Source organism: Diabrotica virgifera, chromosome 1, assembly GCF_917563875.1.
Source record: "Diabrotica virgifera virgifera chromosome 1, PGI_DIABVI_V3a".
Lineage (NCBI taxonomy): Eukaryota > Metazoa > Arthropoda > Insecta > Coleoptera > Chrysomelidae > Diabrotica > Diabrotica virgifera.
Genome location: NC_065443.1, coordinates 285,789,319 through 285,812,249, shown reverse-complemented (window position 1 = coordinate 285,812,249; position 22,931 = coordinate 285,789,319). Strand labels below are relative to the sequence as shown.

General features: G+C 31.5%; 1 protein-coding gene across 1 annotated transcript in view; it reads left to right on the top strand.

The window, feature by feature from the left end:
- The window catches only part of LOC126893467 (angiotensin-converting enzyme-like), a 245,854-nt gene that overhangs the window by 32,842 nt on the left and 190,081 nt on the right, over positions 1-22,931 (top strand). The window contains exons 7-10 of the mRNA XM_050663701.1: positions 11,188-11,405; positions 11,490-11,630; positions 16,819-16,994; positions 17,054-17,093. Coding sequence (XP_050519658.1) covers positions 11,188-11,405; positions 11,490-11,630; positions 16,819-16,994; positions 17,054-17,093 — 575 coding nt within the window. The remainder of the gene's footprint in view (positions 1-11,187; positions 11,406-11,489; positions 11,631-16,818; positions 16,995-17,053; positions 17,094-22,931) is intronic.

Genomic DNA, 22,931 nt, shown 5'->3' with positions numbered 1-22,931 from the left:
TCTACTTTTCCTTATCTTTATTAATGACATCACTAGTTTAAAAATCGATGGAAAAGTTTTTCTTTTTGCTGACGATACCAGTATCACTTGGAGCAACTCAAATATCGCAACTCTTCATGCTACTATAACTTCTGATCTACTCACAATAAAATCCTGGTCAGATTCTAATTTACTCTCTTTTAACGTAGATAAAACAGTCGCATTACCCTATAAAGGAACTCTTCAACCCTTACCTCTTCATAACAGCCAGATCAGTATCGTTGATTCTGTAAAGTTTCTTGGTATTTTTTTAGATAGCAACCTTAAATGGTCCCTTCATATCGATGTGTTAAGCAAGAAACTATCCTCAGCTTGCTTTGCAATAAGATCTGTCTCGAAGGAAATGGATTTAGCCTCTTCCAAAATAACATACTTTTCATTGTTCGAGTCCCATCTTCGATATGGTCTGCCCTTTTGGGGTTTTGGTACAGCTGCCCAATCCGATGTTATTTTTAAATTGCAAAAAAGAGCAATCAGATATCTGTTTGGCCTCAGAAGAACAACACATTGCAGAAGCTACTTTAAAGATCACAGAATTCTAACATTACCTTCTTTATATATTTTAGAAACTGTTTGCTTAATTCGTAAACATCTACATGTCTTTCCAGAAAGACCTAGACATGAGTATTCCACCAGAAATTCTACTTTTGACATCTATTTACCGATCCCGTCCAGTGAGTTAGTAAAGAAATCTATATTATATTCTGCAAAAAAACTATACAACCATCTCCCTCTACAACTTAAATCTGCAACATCTTTCCCCAAGTTCCGTATATTGACAAAAGCCTATTTATCTGAAAGACCATATTATTCAATAGCAGAGTTTCTTAACCAATAACTAAGAAATTACAGTATTCTTATGTATAAGTAGAATCTTAATCTATATTTGAGTGTCACATGCAGCAGCATAACTTATTAATGCCCGGTTGCACCAACAGATCTTAAGCTTAAGTCGAGAATATCATAAGAATTAATATAATATAATTATAATCAGGGGCGTGCAGTCCATGGAAGCAAGGGAAGCATTGCTTCCCTTGGTTTCCGTAGTAATGCCGTACCATCTGAGTAACTGAGATAATTTTAAAAAAATTGAACAAACACATAATAAGCAGGATTTTAAGTTGCGTACGAGAATATTTAATTATGTAGTACAAGCAGCAAGTACCTACCTAATAAGAAAAGACAAACGTATTTTACTCTATTTTTGTCATACAGTAAATAACTAAGCAATGAAATAGGTACCCATACTAGTATAAGCAGCGTTGTATGCTGCATCCTTCCGTACTCGGACCATGATCGTATTTCTACGGTGGTATTCGGAGTTATATCGGCATAATAATCTGATTTTTAAGTTGCTTCTCTCCAGCGACTCAAGCCTATGTAAAAATCATCGGGGTTAGATGGTGAGCGGCGAGTTCAAATTTGGGGCATATCTTTAGCTTATAAGCAGTTTTGTCAATTGCATACGAAGATGTTTTTGGTGAATTTAAATGGGATTTACCAGCATTTGACAATGACGGGCTTCGTTGACTGATTTTTTGAAAGTATGAAGATGGATTTTATTGAATTATTTATATAAATAAGTACATAGAATTATTTATATTATAAATACTAAATATAAATATTATTTATATAAATATATTATAAAATATGTGTGTTTTGGAAAATGGTGAAAATGTGAAATGTGGGATACAGAAACCATGAATAGCTTGAGAGGATTTTTGGATAGTTTAAAAGATTATTTGAATTTTACTTTATAACTTAGCTTTTTTCAGAAATATTTCCATTCTCCGATAATTTATTTAATGTATTGCAATGCAAGATAAACGAGATTGGTTTCTGTGTAAAAAAATTAGCGTATTTAAAGATATTATTAACAAAAAGAGAGAGATGACTTTGAAAAATGCTCGAATAATATGATGGCAAGAAGTTAAGTTAAGCCTAAAAGGAAACGAATAGGTACGCACTGATAATGTTGGAGATGTCGAATCGTGCTACCGCCAACTATACAATTTACCAGATTTTCGATCAAATATGTCAACGAATGGAAAATAGGTTTTAAGAATTTTGATGACCGAGACTTTCTTTAGCTGTGCAATTTTAATACATTAAAAAAACACATTTTCCTGAAAAACAAACAAAATCTTTGATGCGTCTTTATGGACAATATTTTGACTTGATTTCATTAAGTTCAGACCTAACAGCTTTATATGAGACTGAGGATATTGAGTATTGACATAAAAAATATTGCCAGTGAGTTACTAATATTTTTCCACCTACCTCTACCGAAACTATACATTTCCTGACCTGATTGTAGGGAGGAAAGGCGTACCTACTTTTCGTCCCTAGGGAGACAAGGTACTTTTACTCCCTAGGGAGTATACCTAGTAGCATGTATCCGTTTTATAAAGGATTTTACTTGTTTTCTTTTCCAATTGAATATACATAATCTGATTAAAGAAATGTCACAATATCCACGTTTGCACAAGGAAGTTATAGACAAGTTTTCGAAAAATGGTAGAAGAACTGAGTTACATTATAAATAGGTGTTTTTACAATTTTTTTTATAAATTGCTTCCCCTGTTTCAAATTTCACCGCACGCCCCTGATTATAATATATTACAATAAGAATACCATAATATAATAATAGATATAATTGATAATAAGGCAAGAATCTAAAATTAGGGTGCAAGGTAAGTGATAGTCAAGGAGGCCCTATCTATAAGTAGACCTAAGGTAAGCTGGAGCTTAAGATATGTTGGTGCAACCAGGCATTAATCACTTATTAAATTTATTTAGGTAGATTACGCAATTTGCAATTTTTTTCTAAATTTAGCAATAGATTGTTACTGATTTTTATTTGACTTTATTATGTTTTATTTATATTTGACGATTTGTATAATTTTAGTAAATTGTATTTGTTATTGTTTTTATTTATGATTCTTGTAAGCTTTGTCCATAAAATTGTTAAATTTTTCATGACAATAAAGCATATTTCTATTCTATTCTATTCTATAGTTAACCTACCAAAAGAGAATATCAGTTCAATTTTAGCTCAGACAGTTTTCGTTTGCAACGAGCTCAAATGCACCGTTACATACATTTTTTATAAGTCCGACCCTGTACGGTATTTTTGCTTCCAAATTTGCAATCATGTTGAGGACTTGCTAGGCTATTATAGGTCTGGATTCCGCGTATGAAAAAAAAGTTGATTAATAGCAAGCTGAAAATTTGTTAATAGCTTAATGGTGTCTAGTCGGACAAACTTTGATATATTGGAACACTGGAACAGGGGAAGTTTTAATTGTGGAACAGGTTAAAAATTTGAAACGGTCAGACCACGAAAACGGCACATATATTTTGTCCGACAGAACAGACTTAAACTCTTCGAACAGAGATTAAACTCTCATGCAAAAATCAGACTGCTATTTATCACCAAATGGGCGTTTTAATGAGTGGAACATGTAGAATATGTCAAATGACAGGAATTATGACAGGTGATAAATAGCAGTCTGATTTTTGCATGAGAGTTTAATCTCTATTCGGAGAGTTTAAGTCTGTTCTGTCGGAAAAAATAAATGTGCCGTTTTCGTGGTCTGACCGTTCCAAATTTTTAACCTATTCCACAATTAAAACTGCCCCTGTTCCAGTGTTCCCATATATCAAAGTTTATCCGACTAGACACCCTTAAGCTATTAACAGATTTTCAGCTTGCTATTAATCAATTTTTTTTTCATACGCGGGATCCAGACCTATTAGCCCTGCAAAAATAAATTAAATCTCCCAAAAAATAAAAAGTTATTTTCAACTAAAAAATTTACTCCTTTATTTCGGCCCACAGTGTATATTTCAATTGACTGTACATAGCTTATTTATGTTCTCTTGCTTCAATGCCCATAGACCGATCAAATAAAATTACAATACATTGTAAATCAAAATGTAATCCCGTACAGGTTGGAATACATTTGTTATCAAAGTTTAGGTCCAAACAAAAGATATTTTCAAGAAAGTATATGATTCATATGAGGGGATCATTGTTTAAATAACTAAAAAGTTACACTTTTATAAAAAAGAACTTTTTATAACAAAACGTTTTTATTATTTATAGGACCCAATATAAAATTATTTTGTTGTTTGAATTTCTAGTCATAAAAGAATTTTGTAATCGACTTTAAACTCATATAAATCAAAGAAAACTCCGATCCACTACTTTATAAAATTAGAGCTCAGAGCACGCATATTTAACACAAAAAAGGTCACAGCATAAAATCCACAGAATATAACACTGTGTTGAAATCTAAAACTGCTAGAGCTAATTACATGAAAATCTTAGACGAAGTATTACCAAACATCTATGAAAATTTAAGTATAGAAGAGCATTATTATTAGTCCGTTCTTTAACGGTAAAATATTGCAAAACCTCTAAATTTTAAAGAACCGCTTGGATTGACATTAAATTTGGCATACACATAGCTAACAAGTCAAAGAAAAAAGTGATATTGTGCCGATATGTGCTTTTGGCTCGGGGGTGCTTTTCACCCCCTCTTGGGGGTGAAAAAGTATTCGTCCAAAGTAAGTCCGGAAATTGATAAACTGACTAATTTTAAGTAACTTTTATTCTATAGAGTTTTTTCACTAAGTCAATACTTTTTGAGTTATTTGCCAGTGAATATGTTCATTTTTTCAACAACATAACCACAATTTTAGACGGTTTTTTTGCAAATAACTCAAATAGTACGTATTTTCTCGGAAAAACATTCTTAGCAAAAATATAGCCTGTAAAAAATTTAAAAATATGGTGTAAATATCACGTTTCTTTACCTAGTAGAAGCAGAGTTATAGCTAATTAAAAATAGGTTAATATTCGTCAAATTCCAAATGGAATACTTTAACGTGAAATAACTAAAAATGAAGCACATTTCGGGGAAAACTTATCACAACTTATTTAAGGTGTTTAAAAAAGCTTCATTTTTGTTTTATAAAAAAAAATTCTAGCATCAAAAGTAAACAAGTTACGCTCAAAATAATGTTAGTCCCTTTTTTTTGGTAAAAAAATCGGGAAAATCACCCCCTAGTTAGTATCTCAAATGTACTTAATCGTTACAACTTCACAAGTTTCTTGACCCGTGTATGTATTGTTTATATGATCTGTAAGTTTCATCGGTTCAAAGTCCTTATTTTTGAAAGGGCTGCAGTTAAAGGGGTTGAACGAGTCACTCATCACGAATGTATGCAAATTTAGAAACACCAAATCTCAATCAATTTTTGTCTAACAGAAAGGCAAAAAAATGATATTCAGAAAATAAATGCCGACATTTTTTGTGTTTCGAGATTTTTGGTATCTCTAACAATTTTTATTTTGAAAAAAAGCATATTTTTCAAAATTAAAATTTTAAAAAATTTTAATTTAAAACCAAATTTTTTCCAAAATAAGCACTTTGAATCAATGAAACTTACAGATCATATAAACACAACATAATTAAAATAATTTGTGGAGCCGTAACGATTAATTTCATTTAAGTTGCTAATTAGGGGGTGGTCTTCCCGATTTTTTTTACCAAAACAAAAGCAACCAACTTTATTTTGAGCGTAACTTGCTTAATTTTAATGCTAGAAACTTTTTATAAAAACAGAAATAAAGCTTTTTTAAACACTTTAAAAAAAATTATAATGGGTTTTCCCCAAAAAGTGCTTAATTTTTTGGATATTTCATTGAAATTTGGTGAATATGAATCTATTTTTCATTGGCTATAACTTTGGTTTTACGAAGTCCAGAGACCTAACGCGTACACCATTTTTTTTACTTTTTTACATGCTATGTTTTTGCTAAGAACGTTTTTTTCGACAAAGTACTTACTTTTTTAGTTATTTGCGAAAAACCGTCTAAAAAGTGGTTATTTTGTTAAAAAATGAACATATTCACTCGCAAATAACTCGAAAAGTGTTGACTTGGCGAAAAAGCTCTATGGAACAAAAGTTACTTAAAATTAGTCAGTTTATCCATTTCCGGACTTATTTTAGACTTATATTTTTTCGCACCCAATAGGGGGGGAAAGTCACCCCCAGGGCAAAAGCACAAATCGGCACAATATCACTTTTTTTCTTTGACATGTAAGCTATGCTTATGCCAAATTTCATGTCAATCCAAGCGGTTCTTATTTAGAGCAAAAACCGTGAAATAATGGACTATATGGACTAAATGTAAAAAAGCCATGCACACAGCCATACGAAATTATCGTGAGACGAACTGTCACGGCGATATAACGAGAACCAACACATTGGTGTGGTGCGACGATATCTCGCAGCGACAGTTAATACTGCATTATATTTTGTTAACGCAGCCGGCTGCGTTTTCTGTCGTTGTAATATAGTTTTTTAACCAATTATGGGGTATATCAGATTTTTATTAACATCCTAAGTGTAGCAAACACACGCTAAACACAGTTACTCGAAATAACATAGTGCAGTTTACCTCCGAGATCCAGATTATAATTCCAAAAATTACACTAGTATAAAAAAGTACTTTTTATAATACCACGGTTGTTAAAAATGACATATGTAATAATTAACTTATAAAATATGAATTTTAAGTATATTAACTTTTAATTATGACATAATTGTAATACATTGTATTAAATTTTTTTTAAAAAAACTAAGCAACAGCAGGTTGCGAACTCAGGACCACCCGATCTCCCGTCTAACGCTCTACCACTGAGCTACCATCTATCGATGTCTTAACTTAGTATGTTAAAATGGAATTCAAATGTCATAGCATTAGTCACATTTTTGAAATAGTTTGAAATTTTAAAAAAAATGGCATATTATACAGTATGTCCCTGTAAGTTGTATCCATATGGAAAACTTTTTTATTATTAATTTTACGAAAAAACGGTATTCTTTATAAAAAGCTCTGCTTGGTCCAAAACCTAAAATTTAACCATCAAATATCAAATTTTTTGAATAATATACGAGGTATGTCAAAAAGTTTGAATTTCACTCAAGAGTAAAGTAGCATTATTTTTCTCAATATTGAAAATTGCTATTATGAAAAGTTGTTTGGAATTAAAAACTATATTCTAGTATGCAATTTCATCCTTCTAATCGAAATTTTTTTTTGAAAAATTTTGGATAACTAACATTATTTTCAGTTATTTTAATTCAGATAACTCTTTTATTATTAATTTTACGAAAAAAAAAAATGATTCTTAATAAAAAGTTCTGCCCGGTCTAAAACCTTAAATAAAACCATCTTATGTTAAATTTTATTAATTTTATACGAGGTATGTCAAAAAATATGAATTTCGCTGTAAAGATGAAGATAAAATATGAAGAGTAAAATACGTTTATTTTTCACAATAGCGAAAATTGTTATCACGAAAAGTTATTTAGAATTAAAAACTATGTTTCATTGTGTAATTACATCCTTTTAATTGAAATATTCTGAACTATAAAGGTACTTTACTTTTGATCTAAATTTATCTTGTTTGACATGCCTCGTATAAAATTGATAAAATTTCATATAAGAAAGTTGTATTTTAGGTTTTAGACTATCCAGAACTTTTTATTAAAAATCACTTTTTTTCGTAAAATTAATAATAAAAGAGTTATCAGAATTGAAATAACTGAAAATAATGTTAGTTATCCATAATTAAAAAAAATTTTCAATTAGAAGGATGTAATTGCATATTAGAATATAGTTTTTAATTCCAAACAACTTTTCATAATAGCAATATTCAATATTGTGAAAAATAAAGCTACTTTACTCTTGAGTGAAAATCAAACTTTTTGACATACCTCGTATAATATTAAAAAAAAATTGATATTTGATGGTTAAATCTTAGGTTTTGGACCATGCAGAGCTTTTTATGAAGAATAACTTTTTTCTGCAAAATTAATAATAAAAAAGTTTTCCATATGGATACAACTTACAGGGACATACTGTATCATAATTAACTTTATATTATATTATATAATATACCTCGACACCGTAAGGTACAAGAGGACGGCTTAAGTAAGTAAGTAAGTAAGTATATAATAAAATATGAATGTTAAGTATATTAACTTTTAATTATGTATTAAAAAGATTAAAAAAGGTAAGCAACACAGGTTTCGAACTCAGGACCTCTCGATCTCCGGTCTAACGCTCTACCACTGAGCTACCATCTATGGATGTCTTAACTTACGTTAAAATGGAATTCAAATGTCATAACATTAGTCACATTTTTAAAATAGTTTGAAATTAAAAAAAATCGATTTATCCATATAATAGCAGTTAAATATTGCATTGTTAGCCAGCTCGGAGCTATTCTGAAAATTTCAGGTACCTAGGTAGCATAGAACTCTTTTTAAAATGGATTAAAAAATTTGCGGAGACCGTGACACCGATCAAGCCAAGTATATAAAAACGTTTTAAAATGGATAATTTTTGCACAAAATTTACTATTTTAACTGATGCGGTAATTCGTGTTTTTATTAAGAGGATCGGTACGTTTTTTCGGCTGCAATGCTATTCAAATGGGGATTAATTTTTTTCGAATTCTGAGAAAACTAATAGGTATTTTTAAAAAATTTAAACGCAGAATGAAAGATTACGTTATTAGCGAGGGCCGAAAGTACTTCAGAACTTCTATGATGTTTATTTTAATAAGTTACAGGGGTGAAAAACTAAGAGAAAATTTAGTGTTATTTTTAATTTCAAATATCTCATTCAAAATCAACTTTTTATTTATTCTAAGGGACTTTCGGCCCTCGGTAATAATTTAGTCTTTCATTTTGCGTTTAGATTTTTCAAAAATATTCATTGGTTCTTTCAGGATTCGAAAAAAATGAACACAATGTCCGTGGTAATACTTTCCAAATCTATCTTTTTCATACAACGCCCTTAGTCGAATAGAATATTGTCAGTCAGAGACTGAAAATCAGTGACAATTTTAAATAATTATTTGAAATGAATCGGGAATATTTTTAGTTGTTGATTAAATAATATTGATATATAGTGTATTTGATAAATAATTGATTTAAGAGGTGAACTTTATATAAAGTTATTTATTGTGTATTATTTATGGAAGATAGAAGCAGAGAATACATTAAGATATATTCTATGATCCAAGTATTTTGTTGTTAAAAATGTTCAAAATTGTAAGTGTTCCATAGTAACAATATATTATTAAAAAATCACTTTAACACTTTTCCTCTTTTCTCGATTGAGTTTAGTTTTTGTTGTAGGTACATATAAATTATTACAATCACTGAATACCTAGCTAGTGAAAAAATTAGCACATTTATTAACTGAATTAATAATTTGCAATTATACAAAAAATAACAGTCCATAACATTCAAAAGCCATCCCTTTAAGCTAGTTATGACATTGTCAAGTAGAATGACATTCTAGTAATATGTACATATCCATACCAGTGTGAATTTTACTACACGTAATTTGCCATGTAAAGACAGAAGAGGTAGGGATAGCCGTAAAATATTTTGCGAATTATGTACCCATAGACTTAAGGATTTTACAATTTTTTTCTGCAAAGATTAAGAAACAGTCTTTTATATGAGACTTGCTAAATTAAATTTAACCCTTAATTTATTTAAATAATTGTAAATCAAAATTGAAAAACAAATTTCCAAAAAAATATTATTTGCAATATAAATAAGCTCTATAAAATATTTTGTTTCACAGCAAAAATGGTGCGCTATAATATCACTAAAAATTTACAAAAAAATTGGTCCATCAGTATTGAGTGGTTTATGAGATATTTAATTTGTTTATAAAAAATTATTATTTTTTCAATTGCAAAAACGCGGTTGTTACCGGTAGAGTATACAAGTTTTTAAGGTCCCATTTGTTTTGCTTTTATATATGTTTTCGATAAGTCTATTGACAAATCAAAATTTCAATTAAAAACCCTTCCAAAATGGCGTTTGAAAATTGGTGTAATTTGTTTGAAATTTATTTTTTTAATAACATCGCCGGGATTAAAAATATTAAAATTATTTTTCGATTTTCGCATTCTTGGTCATTTTTGACATATCCACAAAAGAATAAAAATTTTCTAGAAGCATATTTGGCGAGAGAGCTTTCCCAGATTAAAAATTTATAATTTGTTTATTTACCAATATTAACATTCTAAAGCTCGTGAGTACATCTATCAACCCTACTACTCAACAATGTCATTTAAACACATAGGTAATCAAAATTGTAGAATATTTAAAAAAATGATGAACCTATTTCGGGATTTTTTTCCAAAATCGTCCATTCTTGAGAAAATGAATTTATTCCTACCTTTACGTGCTCACTGTATATTTTAATATTGTACAAAGCAAAAAGTTTTTAAGAAATTTTTAATGCCAATTCAGTATTATCTTGTTAATTTTTTTATAAAAAATGTTTTGTGTAAATTTTTATTTATCACATTTAGAGAAAAAAATTTGAAAAAAAAATATTTACAACAAATTGTCGAATATTTATTGTTAAAAGTGTCATTTAGATGTTACTATTTTTATAAGTTACCATAAAATAAAAAAGCATTGAAATTGGTCCATTATTAACGAAGATATTGCAAAGCACTACTGCACCACTCTTCATGCAAAAAGTTTTCAGTTAAGGTCGCTACGAAAATCATTATTTTTTTAAATATTCTAAAATTTTAACTCTATGTATAAATGACATTGTTAAGTAGTAGGGTTGATAGATGTACTCACGAACTTTAAAATGTTAACATTGATAAATAAACAAATGTGAATTTTTAATCATCAACAAATCACAGCAACTTGTCATCACAACTAGTTGCTGTGACTTATCGCTGTGTCTGAACGACGCTTTATGTATGTTTGTTTGTATATTAATTTTCTTAATTATTATCATAAATTTAGTCTTTGTCCATATTTTTTACAAAAACTATCTGTTTTGTTTAGTAGTAGTTGGAGTTGTTTGGCAGAGCTTTCCATAATCACGGTGTCATCTGCATATCTCATGTTGTTAATTATTCTTCCGTTAATTATTATTACTTCAGTTTAAGATCGTAATGCTTCTTCAAAAAGATGGATTCTCCATATAAATTGCATAAGAGTTATTTATATAATAATAGTTTTTTTTATATATAGCAACTAAATATTTAGACTCTAAATTCATTTTATCGTTTTTAGATTGGTTTAAAAAAAATCGCATTCTTGCCATTCGGATACTTGATCGACTTGTGGCGATGGGATATCTTTGCAGGAAAAACTACTCCTGAAAACTACAACTGTAAGTGGTGGGAACTAAGGGAAAAATACCAAGGAATTGAACCTCCAGTTGATCGGTCTGAAGAAGATTTTGATCCAGCTGCAAAGTACCACGTAGTTGCAGACGTTTCGTATCTCAGGTAGGTACGATAAAAAATTGAAGGACCATCATTATTGAGTACTTTTTTTGAAATTGAGATTTTTTAACTTTTATTTATTTGCAGGTACTTCATAAGCTTCGTCATTCAGTTCCAGTTCCATAAAGCTGTGTGCGAAAAAGCAGGAGAATATGAGCCAAATAATCCTAAAAAACCTTTACATGAATGTGATATTTATCAGAATACTGATGCTGGTAACGCTCTTAAGTAAGTAAACACTACACAATAAGAAACATGTTTTTCTCTTCTTATCGTGGATGTAACTCTGCATCTGCGCATCCTTTGCATATAAGTAGTTTTCAATTTTTAAGATTTGTTTTAATTTAATCTGTACTTCTGTTCTTCTTCTTTGAGTACCGTGCCCAAAGTTTAGGCATGGGTAGCTTCCATGGAAATTTGCCGATATTGTTCTCGATCTTGTGCGGCATGTAACAAAATTCATCTACTGATAAGCCAGTGCATTGACGAAGGTGTCGGAGCCATGAATATTATTTCTTCCTACTAATTTTTCTTTTTCCCTGGATCTTTCCGTTGGGTATAACTGCAGTATCCAGTATCTGCTACCTATCATTATATGCTTCAGATATTGTTTTCACTTTTATATCATCTTCGTTAAGTAACCTTCTCCTTTACCTATTCTGTTTAAGGCTTTTATATCTGCAATGCATTGAACCCATATTTTGATCATTCCACGATATGACCACATCTCGAAGGCCTCTAATTTGTTCATCATATGGACAAGCGCCAACTCGCAACTTTTAATAACAAACATTTTCAAATCAAAATTTACACCGACCAATTCGTGACTTTTCTGCTACCTGACCCTCTCAACTCTAAACTTTCTACAGGTGAATTCGAAACCATTGATTAAATCTAATACCTCATATAGTTAGGTTAAAAGGTAAGAAATAAATTGAACAGTAACGGATTAAGCCCACACGGGGCCTACAGAAAATGTGAGCAAATTGTTCTTGGTTTGCTTAAAAGCATGTAATATGTATCTAAACTTACGTGCATGGAAATCGGCCCACTTAAAAATTTGGTCATTTTTGATGTCTCATATTTCCTAAACCTTTTGGCAGATTTATGTGATTTTTCGAACTTATTATAGCCTGATTCTTTATCAATACCACCGTAATAATATTGTTGCTAAACAGGTAAATTTTCATTGTATATCAGGTGTATCAATCAATCCGTGTTTTTTTCTCAAATTTCGCATCACCCTATGGAATATTCTAGCATTTATAAAATACTGAAATTAAAACCCAACTATAGCCTCAGATTTTCTTAACATGATTTTTGATTCATTCGTTTAAGTTGGACAATAAAAAAGTTAGGTACTTTAACAACTAGACATGTTCTTCATCAATACACGGTGTTTCTAAATAAGTGCGACAAACTTTAAGGGGTAATTCTGCTTGAAAAAATAATGACAGTTGGCTTTATAAACGTATGTCCGCAAATGTTTCGTTTCCGAGATACGGTGATGATTTATTTATTGACTGATGTTATTTATTGCTTTAAAACCAGTTGAAATATGTAAATGAAATTTGGTAGGTTTTAAGAGATTGTTATTGCGGATTTTTTGGCATAAAATTAAGAATTTTATATTCACCATTAGCGTGCATCAGAGTTGGGTCGGATACTGAAAACAAGTATCCGGATACCGGATACGGATACTCAAAATGTATCCGGATACTTTTTAAAAAAGACGAACACTTTCATTTAAAAATGTATTCGGATACAAGTATCCGGATATTTTTTTCGGATACTTCCTAGGATACTTTGAAGGATACTTTTTTTAAGGACATAAATTATTAGTATTAGAACTATGTGATATGCATGTATTTTTAATGTAATATAAATAATAAAATTACATTAAATGATGGAGAAAGAAATCAGAAAGTACTCAAAAAATTGTTTATTGCTTATGAATAATAAAACTACAACATAAACTTATAAGGAAACATTAAATTAAAATAAAAACGTACTAATACAGAAAGTATTCCAATTGCTGGCGAAGTCAGAAGTGAAGTGCCTTTGAATTTGCCTTTGTAAGTACCAATACCTCAAAGTGTTCATCGCTTAAAGCTTTTCTTTTAGCCGTATCAATCATAGTTGCAAAAGAGAAAAGTCTTTCATCTGATGCTGACGAAGGTAAGCATGTGTTGTACTTTATTGACACCCTTTTTAAGATTGGGTATTCATTTAAGATGTTCAAATTGGTTCTTTTGTCCTCCAAATATCTTAGCAACACCAACTGTACTTTTGAAGTTTTATTATTGATGCTGGAACCTTGTTCATTCTGTGTATAATTAATAGTACAGCTGTTGTCCACTTGCTGGTCTCGAAAATTGCTAAAATCAAAAAAGTCATCCAAATTTTGATCTCCACTTTCATCTGATTCATTGCAACTTTCCAATTCCATTTTTGTTTTGGCGACAGTTATAATGCATTTTTTTATATCTTCTATAGTTTTTTTGGGATTTTTTACGACATTGTTCCACTTAAGCTCAAATTTAGGAAGAAGAACTACAGCTATAATTGGATCTTTCCATTCCAAATTTAAAATGTTTGCAAAACGAGTATTTAAGGTAAAAACAACTGATTAGATAAAACAAAGCTCCATTAGCTATATAATAATATCTTATAACGGTGACGAGTACGAAAAATGGGACTTAACATATTAGACACATCTGGATTGAAGGAATGGCAGTGTTTTGCCTACGTTAGGTGCATTATCGGCGGGCGATACATATTTAAAAGTATCCGAATATCAAAAAAAGTGTCCGGATGCCGGATACTTTAAAATTTGATCACGGATACGGATACCGGATACAAAATTTAAAAAGTATCCGGATACAGCTTTCGGATACATAAAAATTATCCGGATATTGTATCCGCATACAGAAGTATCCGGATACTACCCAGCTCTTGCGTGCATACGGGTAATTAATATGATCGGTCATATTACACGTATGCGCGCTCATGGTGAATATTAAATTCTTAATTGTATGTCCAAAAATGTGCAATAACTACTTCTTAAAACCCACCAAATTTCATTAGCCTATGTTAATCGGTTTTAAAGCAATAAAATAAGTCGCCAGTTTGTAAGAAAAGATTCAACATCCCGTACCCCGAAAACGAAACATTTGCGGACATACGTTTGTAAATCAAAACGGGAACTGGTGCATGTTTTCAAAGACTGATTGTGTGTTATTTACACACTATCAGTCTTTGAAAACATACACCAGATTTTTTCATGCAGAATTACCTCTTAAAGTTTCTCACACTTATTTAAAAACACCGTGTATTGATGAAGAACATGTCTAGTTGTTAAAGTACCTAACTTTTTTATTATCCAGCATAAACGAATGACTTTAAAAACATAATGTTAAGAAAACCTGAGGCTATAGTTGGGTTTTAATTTCAGTATTTCATAAATGCTAGAATATTCCACAGGGTGATGCGAACTTTGAGAAAAAAACACAGTTTGATTGGTACACCCGGTATATAATGAAAATTTACCTGTTTAGCAAGAATATTATTACAATGGTATTGTTTAAGAATCAGGCTATAATATGTTCAAAAAATTACTTAAATCGGCCAATAGGTTTAGGAAATATGAGACATCAAAACTGACCAAATTTTTAAGTGGGCCGATTTCTATGCACGTAAGTTTATATAAAAATAACAAAAATTAAAATCTCTGAATAATTGAAACAATATTATAGTGTTCCATTAATATTTGTTATAAATATTATTTCCATCAAGTATGGTTCTACTAGGTTTATAACCAATGTGTTTTACCTGTACAAACTTATAGTGCAGAGACTTTAACACTGACGCAAAAATCCGCAAATAAACTCACACAACGTTACACAACGAGCCATGGAACGTGCAATGCTGAACGTGAGCCTTCGAGACTACATACCAAACCAACAAATCAGACAAAGATCATTAGTTCAAGACGTCATCGAAAGAGCTACGACGCTTAAGTGGAACTGGGCAGGGCATTTAGCTAGAACACAAGATGGACGGTGGACACGACGAATCATGGAATGGAGGCCCAGAAACTATAAAAGAAGTCGAGGGCCGAGGCCGAGGGTCCTACTAGATCGGTACCGACGACATAAAAAGAGTAACGGGAAACTGGCTACAAGCGGCCCAGTGTAGACAACACTGGAAAGAACTGAGGGAAGCCTATGTCCAGCAGTGGACGCTATTGGCTCATTGACGATGATGATTATAAATCTACAAGAGCTTGGTTTTTATCAAGTACCTAATTATTGGTTCAATATTTAGATATTAAGCAATGATAAATTCTTTGATAAATTATCACTAGTAGGTAATTGCACAAGAGCTCTAAAATTATTAAATTGTCCCGAGTGACACTTTGACAGTTAAGGCGAGTGAAATTATGTCAAAGTGTCACGAGGGCAAAAATTCTATATTCTATATTAATTTTAGAGATCGAGTGCAATTTGTTGCGATTATTTCATGAATAAAACTGTTCAAAACCAAAATTTTATTGTAATTTATTTATGTAAGTAGAAATTAGTACAATTAAACACACAGTTGTTACAAATATTTGACGGTTGAAAGTCATCACTTTTATAATTTTTAAAACATTAATGTCATTAATGTCACTGAATGTATTTTTTCATAACAACGAAGGGCATCTGACGTAATATACTTGGCGACGGGAAATTATCAAAAATGATCAGTTTAATTTTTATTTCTGTATTTTTCTATTGGTCAGAATCTCCTATGAATGAAATAATCTGATAACTTACACACACGTTCACTCATTACGAAATCTGTTACAAGAATTTCAGCCATTTTAACAACAATTATTTGAATTTTCTCGTCCAGCCAAGAGACAATACATAAAAAATGATGAATACCTTTTACACCTCCTTCAGACAGGGTAATTTATACAGGTACATACATGGAATACCGGTATTAGATTATCAACATTGTTAAGAATTACTTAAAAAATAAAAGTTACAAATTCACCGGTAGTTCATGGGTTATCGTTAAATTACCTGAGGGCTAGAGATACGAATTGGCCTGTAATTAGGAGGGGAGATTAAAATAGTTACGATTTCACCGGGACCCCATCATATTAACCTTTATGATCCGGGTTTTACATCCATATTTTAGGAACTTGATTCTTAGTTGTAAGTTCAGTTGAGAATTGCAGAGCATCTAAGTATTATAGATTTTCCTCTTCCAACTTTTATGAGTTTTAATTTCTTTATCAGGATTTAATGTCTCGTTTATCTAACATCCCAGGTATTTTAAATGGGTAACTTTTGTTATCAGCTCATTATTGATAAATAGTTGCATTGGAACAAAGTCTTGTTTACTAACTGTTCCTTTGTACTTGTAGGAAAATGCTTGAAATGGGTGCTTCTAAACCATGGCCGGATGCAATGGAAGCTTTGACAGGTCAAAGAACCATGGACGCTAGTGGAATTTTGGAATATTTTAAACCTCTTACCAAATGGTTGAAGCAAGAGAATGCCAAAAATGGAGTTCAAGTTGGTTGGGAAAAGAGCAAAAGAGGTAGATATTATTTATTTCTATACAATATGGTAGTACTAATATGCCTGTTTTAATTGCAGTATGCGTAAGGACTAGGCAGGAGTTAGTCTCAAAGGATAAGCCCAAGGAATCCACATAATAATTAGCTAAATTTCAGGAAGGTTTAAATTAATATGTATTATATGATATTAAACGAATATTTTTATTTAAATTTGGTATAGATATTTTTTTCCATAAGACAAAAAAACTCAATAACAGAAGTTATGCATTGGAAAAAGCAGTTACTATACACTCGAAAATCACCTGCAGACAGACAAGATAGAATTGTTAGGAATCAAAATAACTTCATTTTGTTCGACCACAACTTAACAAAAAGAACATAAAATCTAAGAAAACATACCCTGGATTTGACCTCAATAGCGATGAAAATCAAGAAAATAGATTTTAGACTAAAAATATTTCTGAAAGTTAAAAGAGAAAAAATGACAAGCAAAATAGACATCTTACAACGGACTAAGATTGAAAGGAAAGAAGAAATATATCTCAAGGTTAAGAAAAAATAGAAACGATACATAGATGTTGAAGTCATATGGACTGCTCTTACAACGAAAATAACAATTATACATGAAGAAGACATCGAGTTCACTAAAAACAACAGAAAACAAGGACGGATAACTCAAGATATCATGGCTTTCATAAACGTAAGGCGAAAACATAAAACAAACCTAATAAAATACAAACGAATCAATAAAATCAATAAAAAAAAGTGCAGAGAACCTAAAGAAATCTGGATGGCAAAAAAATGCCTAGAAATTGAACAACTTCAGAGGAAATAAGATATCTTTGATGTCTAAAAGATGTAAAAGAAATGATAGGTAGACACAGAAGAAAACAAGATAAAATATTAAAAAATAACGAAATACAGTAGACTCGCGATTATCCGAGGTATCTGGGACCGTGACTACATCGGATATTGAAAACCTCGGTTAACACTGAGATTGGTTATGTTGATAGAAAAACATGTAAATAACCATAACTGTGGATATTTTAATCACAAAACTAATAACTTTTACGGTCTATAAAAGATAAAAACATTTACCTTATTAATATTACTGTTTAAAAATATTTGATTGATTTTTGCGTAAGCTTCATTCCTGTTTTTGAGGCGGCGATGTTGCGCCAAGGTTGAAAATTGTAACTCACCAGTTATGACTTTTGCCTCGGTTAACCGAGGGGCTCAGATAACCGAGACTCGGATAATCGCGAGTCTACTGTACATGAATATATTTACAGAAGACAAACTGGAGAGATCGAAAGAATATATTTAGACACTTTTTGACGACGAGCACTTTGTGCTCCACCATTTACGGATGATCTAATAAATGAAAAAGGTTCAGAAATATTCGGAGAAGAAATTATTTATACAGAAAAAGCTCAGAAAAATGGAATCTATGTAATGCAGACAACGAAGCTAGACTTGATATAGTTGGTCCATTTTATCTTTGCCCATGCGTCATGATTCATTTTCAAATAATTTAAACCAAAACATAAAGTGAAACGTACGTCGATGTGTGTAGTATATAGTACCTATATAGTGTACACAATGTATATACACATCGACGTACGTATTGCTTTATGTTTTGATATTTAATTTGTTTGAAAATGAATCATGATACATGGGAAAAGATAAAATGGAACAACTATATCAGAGCTAATCAATAAGGTACACGACACATGTAAAATACCATCTGACTGGCTAAAATTAACATTCGTAAGATTACCAAGAAACCCAATTTCTTACAATTCCATGACTATCGAATATTAAGCTTGATGTCTCGTGCCCTTAAAACTTTTCTTAAAATCATCAATACACGAATTTATAAAAAGTGTGAGGTGTTAGTTTCGGATGGGCGACACTCAATTCGGATTTCGAAACGGATTTGGAACGCAATAAGCTCTTTTTGTCTTAAATGCGTTAACACAACGATGCAAAATGCAGATGTATAACACTGGTAAACACACAGTTTGCTGCCGGAAATTTTTTTACTGTTTCTAGGTAGTGTGGTCTGCCGAATCCAAAAAATGCCACCAGATTTGCTACACCAGATCGTTTTCAGAAAATACGACAACAGATCACGTTGCTGACATATGGGGTAATTTAACGCAGCTCTATATACATATAAGTAGTGCTGCTACCCATCAAATAAACAAAACACGAATAAAAAGTAAGATGTCTATTGTACAACAATATACTTACAAAAATCATCACACATATCTGCTAAAAAAACTTAACTTTTCATTTAACATAACCAGAATCGCATCACAAATCTGTTATTCGCCGTCACCTTAAAACTTCCTTTTATAATTTTCTTGCAAAGTCTTTAAAAGGACGGTCCCTTTGAAGACTCCAGCAGTAATTTGCCATCATGTGAGTGTCCCATCTCCCCTGATACCTCTCTTCCATCGTTTTGATTTCTTGGTGAAAGCGTTCCCCTTGTTCCTCACTAAGGTCACCAAGATTTTCTGGGAAACGGTTTAAGTGGCTGTGAAGGTGCTCATAATATGACAACCGTGTTTGTTAAAATTGTTGAGCATTTCTTTCACTATATCCCGGTAATTTTCCGATTTATTGTTTCCAAGAAAATTTTCCACAACTTTCACAAAAGAGCACCATGCTTTACATTCAATTTCAGTCATCGATTCTGTAAAATGCGAATCTTTTATAAGTTGTATCTGAGGCCCATCAACTATTTCGGCTTTCAATTTTTCTTTACTAAGTGCAAGAAATTGCTAGACAAGTATTCAAAACAAGGACGATTCTGGTCTAGTACCTTAACAAATTGTTTCATCAGCCCTAGTTTAATATGTAACGGAGGTAATATTATTTTCTCTCGGTCGACCAATGCTTCTTTAACTATGTTAGCTTCTCCTTGAACTAAAGCATCCATAGAACGACATTTTTCTACTCCAGTGTTGGTCCCAAGCCCTGTTATCCCAAAGACACAGGAAACCTGGATATTTTGTATAGCCACCTTGTTGTCCCTTTAGAAAGTTCACGATCTTAAAATCAACAAAGATCGCTTACTGATGTTGGTCATACTTGATGTTTTTTAGCATCAGCGATATTGTTTTATATTATTCTTCTTTCATTTTTGTAGAATGCCCAATTTGTATACTTCCATATTTGTTGCCATTATGTAGAAGGACACACTTTAAACTTCGTTTGGAACTGTCGATAAAAAGACGCCAGTGATCTGGATACGCCCATTTTTTCTAACAGTCCTTTAATATTGTTACAAAAAACCATATTTTCTTGCTGAGAAAAAAAAGGCCAAAGATCTTTTTCTCTATTATGGTAGTACATAATTTTGGTGTCTCGGTAAAGAAGATTCATTTCCTTTAGTCTGGAGGCAAGTAACTTGGAAGAATCCTACGGAAGGTTCAAATCTCTGATAGCATCGCTTAGCTCTTCCTGAGTAAAGCGCTCAGGACGTGTTAAATCCCCTTCAAAATCAAATTCTTCTTCCAAGTCTTCCTCAAATCTATTAGTCTGTAGTTCGTCAGATAACGTTTCGATATTATCCTCTGGAACATAGGTAGACTGCTAAATATTGGAATGGGTATCTGCTCAACCTGACGTGGAATTGGTCTTATTGCTGAATCCAGGTTAGGATATGTCCACGTATGTCGATTGTTATGATTAATTCCCTTTATATTCACAAGACAGAAATAGCCCATCGTCAAAATGATTTTTTGGTTTCTTTCTATAAACACATTGAAATTATAGTGGTGGAATATAGAGAAATGTAAGAATATTTAGGTATTGGATTAGTATGTCATATCTCGAAAACTAGAGCTGATACAAAGAAAAAGTTTTTATTTTTGGAATCAGCACATATGAATTAACCAAAATCAGTTGATTTTTTCAGCAGCAAGACAAACATTTTTTTGATGGGCTGTGTAATCATGTTTTATTGGTTATCGAAAAGCATTTGACTACGTAAACCATCAAAAAATGTTCGAAAATCTGAGGAGAAATTTAATTGTTGAACAAGACTTAAGAATTATTTCTAACTATATTCCCCCAAAATAACAACAATACATAATTTAAATAGAGCACACAACATCCGAAGATATACGAATCCGACGAGGAGTGTGACAGGGTTGCGTTTTATCACCGCTATTATTTAATCTGTATCTGGAATATATATTTAGAGAAGCATTAGATCAGATACAAGGTGGAAACAATAATACCGGGCCCAGCATAGATAACATCAGATACGCTGATGATATAAACCTAATATAATCAATGCATAAGAACTACAAACTATAATAAATTAGGTAGTTCGTCATAGCGAAATGTTCAGTTTAAATCTAAATGTTTTGAAAACTAAAATTCTAGCATTTTCAAAAATAATATTAAACGTGCATTTGTATAACAATGAACATAATATAATAGAACAGCTAATTTTCAAAAAATATTTGGGAGCCAATATCAACAGCTAGTGTAACCCAAAAACGAAATTCTATTAAGAATCGAAAAAGTGAGGAAAGCACTTGAAACATTTTTTTACAAGATCAGATCTTTGTCTATAGTTCAGAATTCGAATAATGAGCTCGGATGTGCCTCGGTCGGATATTAGTGTTCAGTGACCACTAAAACCCCGAGGAAGGAGTTTGCAGGAGATCAGGCCCATCTTGGGCATCAGGTGCCTCTGAGACCAACGTCGTTATGATATTCGCATGCAGTGAGCCCAACAATCCACTGGTAGCAAAATTGAACTTATTTCTGTCAATTTTTTCCGAATTACAAATTTATCATTTTTCATAATTAGTATGATAGAATTGATTCAAAAAATGACATAACCCAAACATCCAAAGTGAAAGTTATCCTTCAACACCAAATTATTCTATATGATCCATATAATGTTCAGAAAAAGTCGGGTTTTTTGAGCGTCGGGTTTTTGGGGGAGAAGTCGGTAAATTCGTAGTTTTTTACGTTTTTCGTCAATATTTCTAAAACTATAAGGTTTAGCATGAACAACCTTCTATGGTGGTAACTGGATATTTACTATACTGGTGATGGGGTTGACTATCAGGAATACACTATATACTCATAACTCCTTTATTTGGTTAAACTAATACCATATAAATGTATTCAGTTGATAGGTGACATTATTCTGCTCTAACGGCAGCAACCTCCCAAGCCTAACTAACTAATTCGACCGACCCACTAATGACTCAAATCTGATCGTGTTCCCATATTTATCAAATACTTCGTTTTGTAAATATGTTTGTATATATTCTCGTTAGTGTGTCAAAATGAATAATCACAACCTTGTTGAGTAAGCAAAACGTGGACTTTAACTAAGGTGTTCTACTTTGCAATTATTATAACAAATAGGCGTAATATTTATTGTTTTATAAATAAATATCTAACGAATACTTTAAGGTAATTAAAGGATTTCTAAAATATCTAAATAATGAGATAAATCCCATTATACTTCTATACAAAAATGTTCTACATTAAATTTGAAATAAAAAAGGCCCTATACATAATCCTTCTAAAATGAATGGTTCCAAAGTTACGGAGGTAGTATAGTATAATTGGTCCAAAAAAAGGCCTAACCCAGACATCCAAAGTAAAAGTTTTCCTCCAATACCAAATTGTTCTAGTAAAAAGTTACACCATTTTGAGCGTCCGGTTTGGGGGGAGATGGGGGAGAAGTCGGTAGATTAGTAGTTTCTTTACGTTTTTCGTCAATATTTCTAAAACTATGTGTAAGCGTAAACAATGTTCCATACAAAAACGTTCTGCATAAAATTTAAAACAAAATGGTCCTATCCATAATTGTTATAAAATCAACGGTTCCAGAGTTACGGAGGGTGAAATGTGGAGGTTTTCGATACTTTTTATATTTTTTGGACAATTGATGATTATTTTGGGTGGTGAGGTTG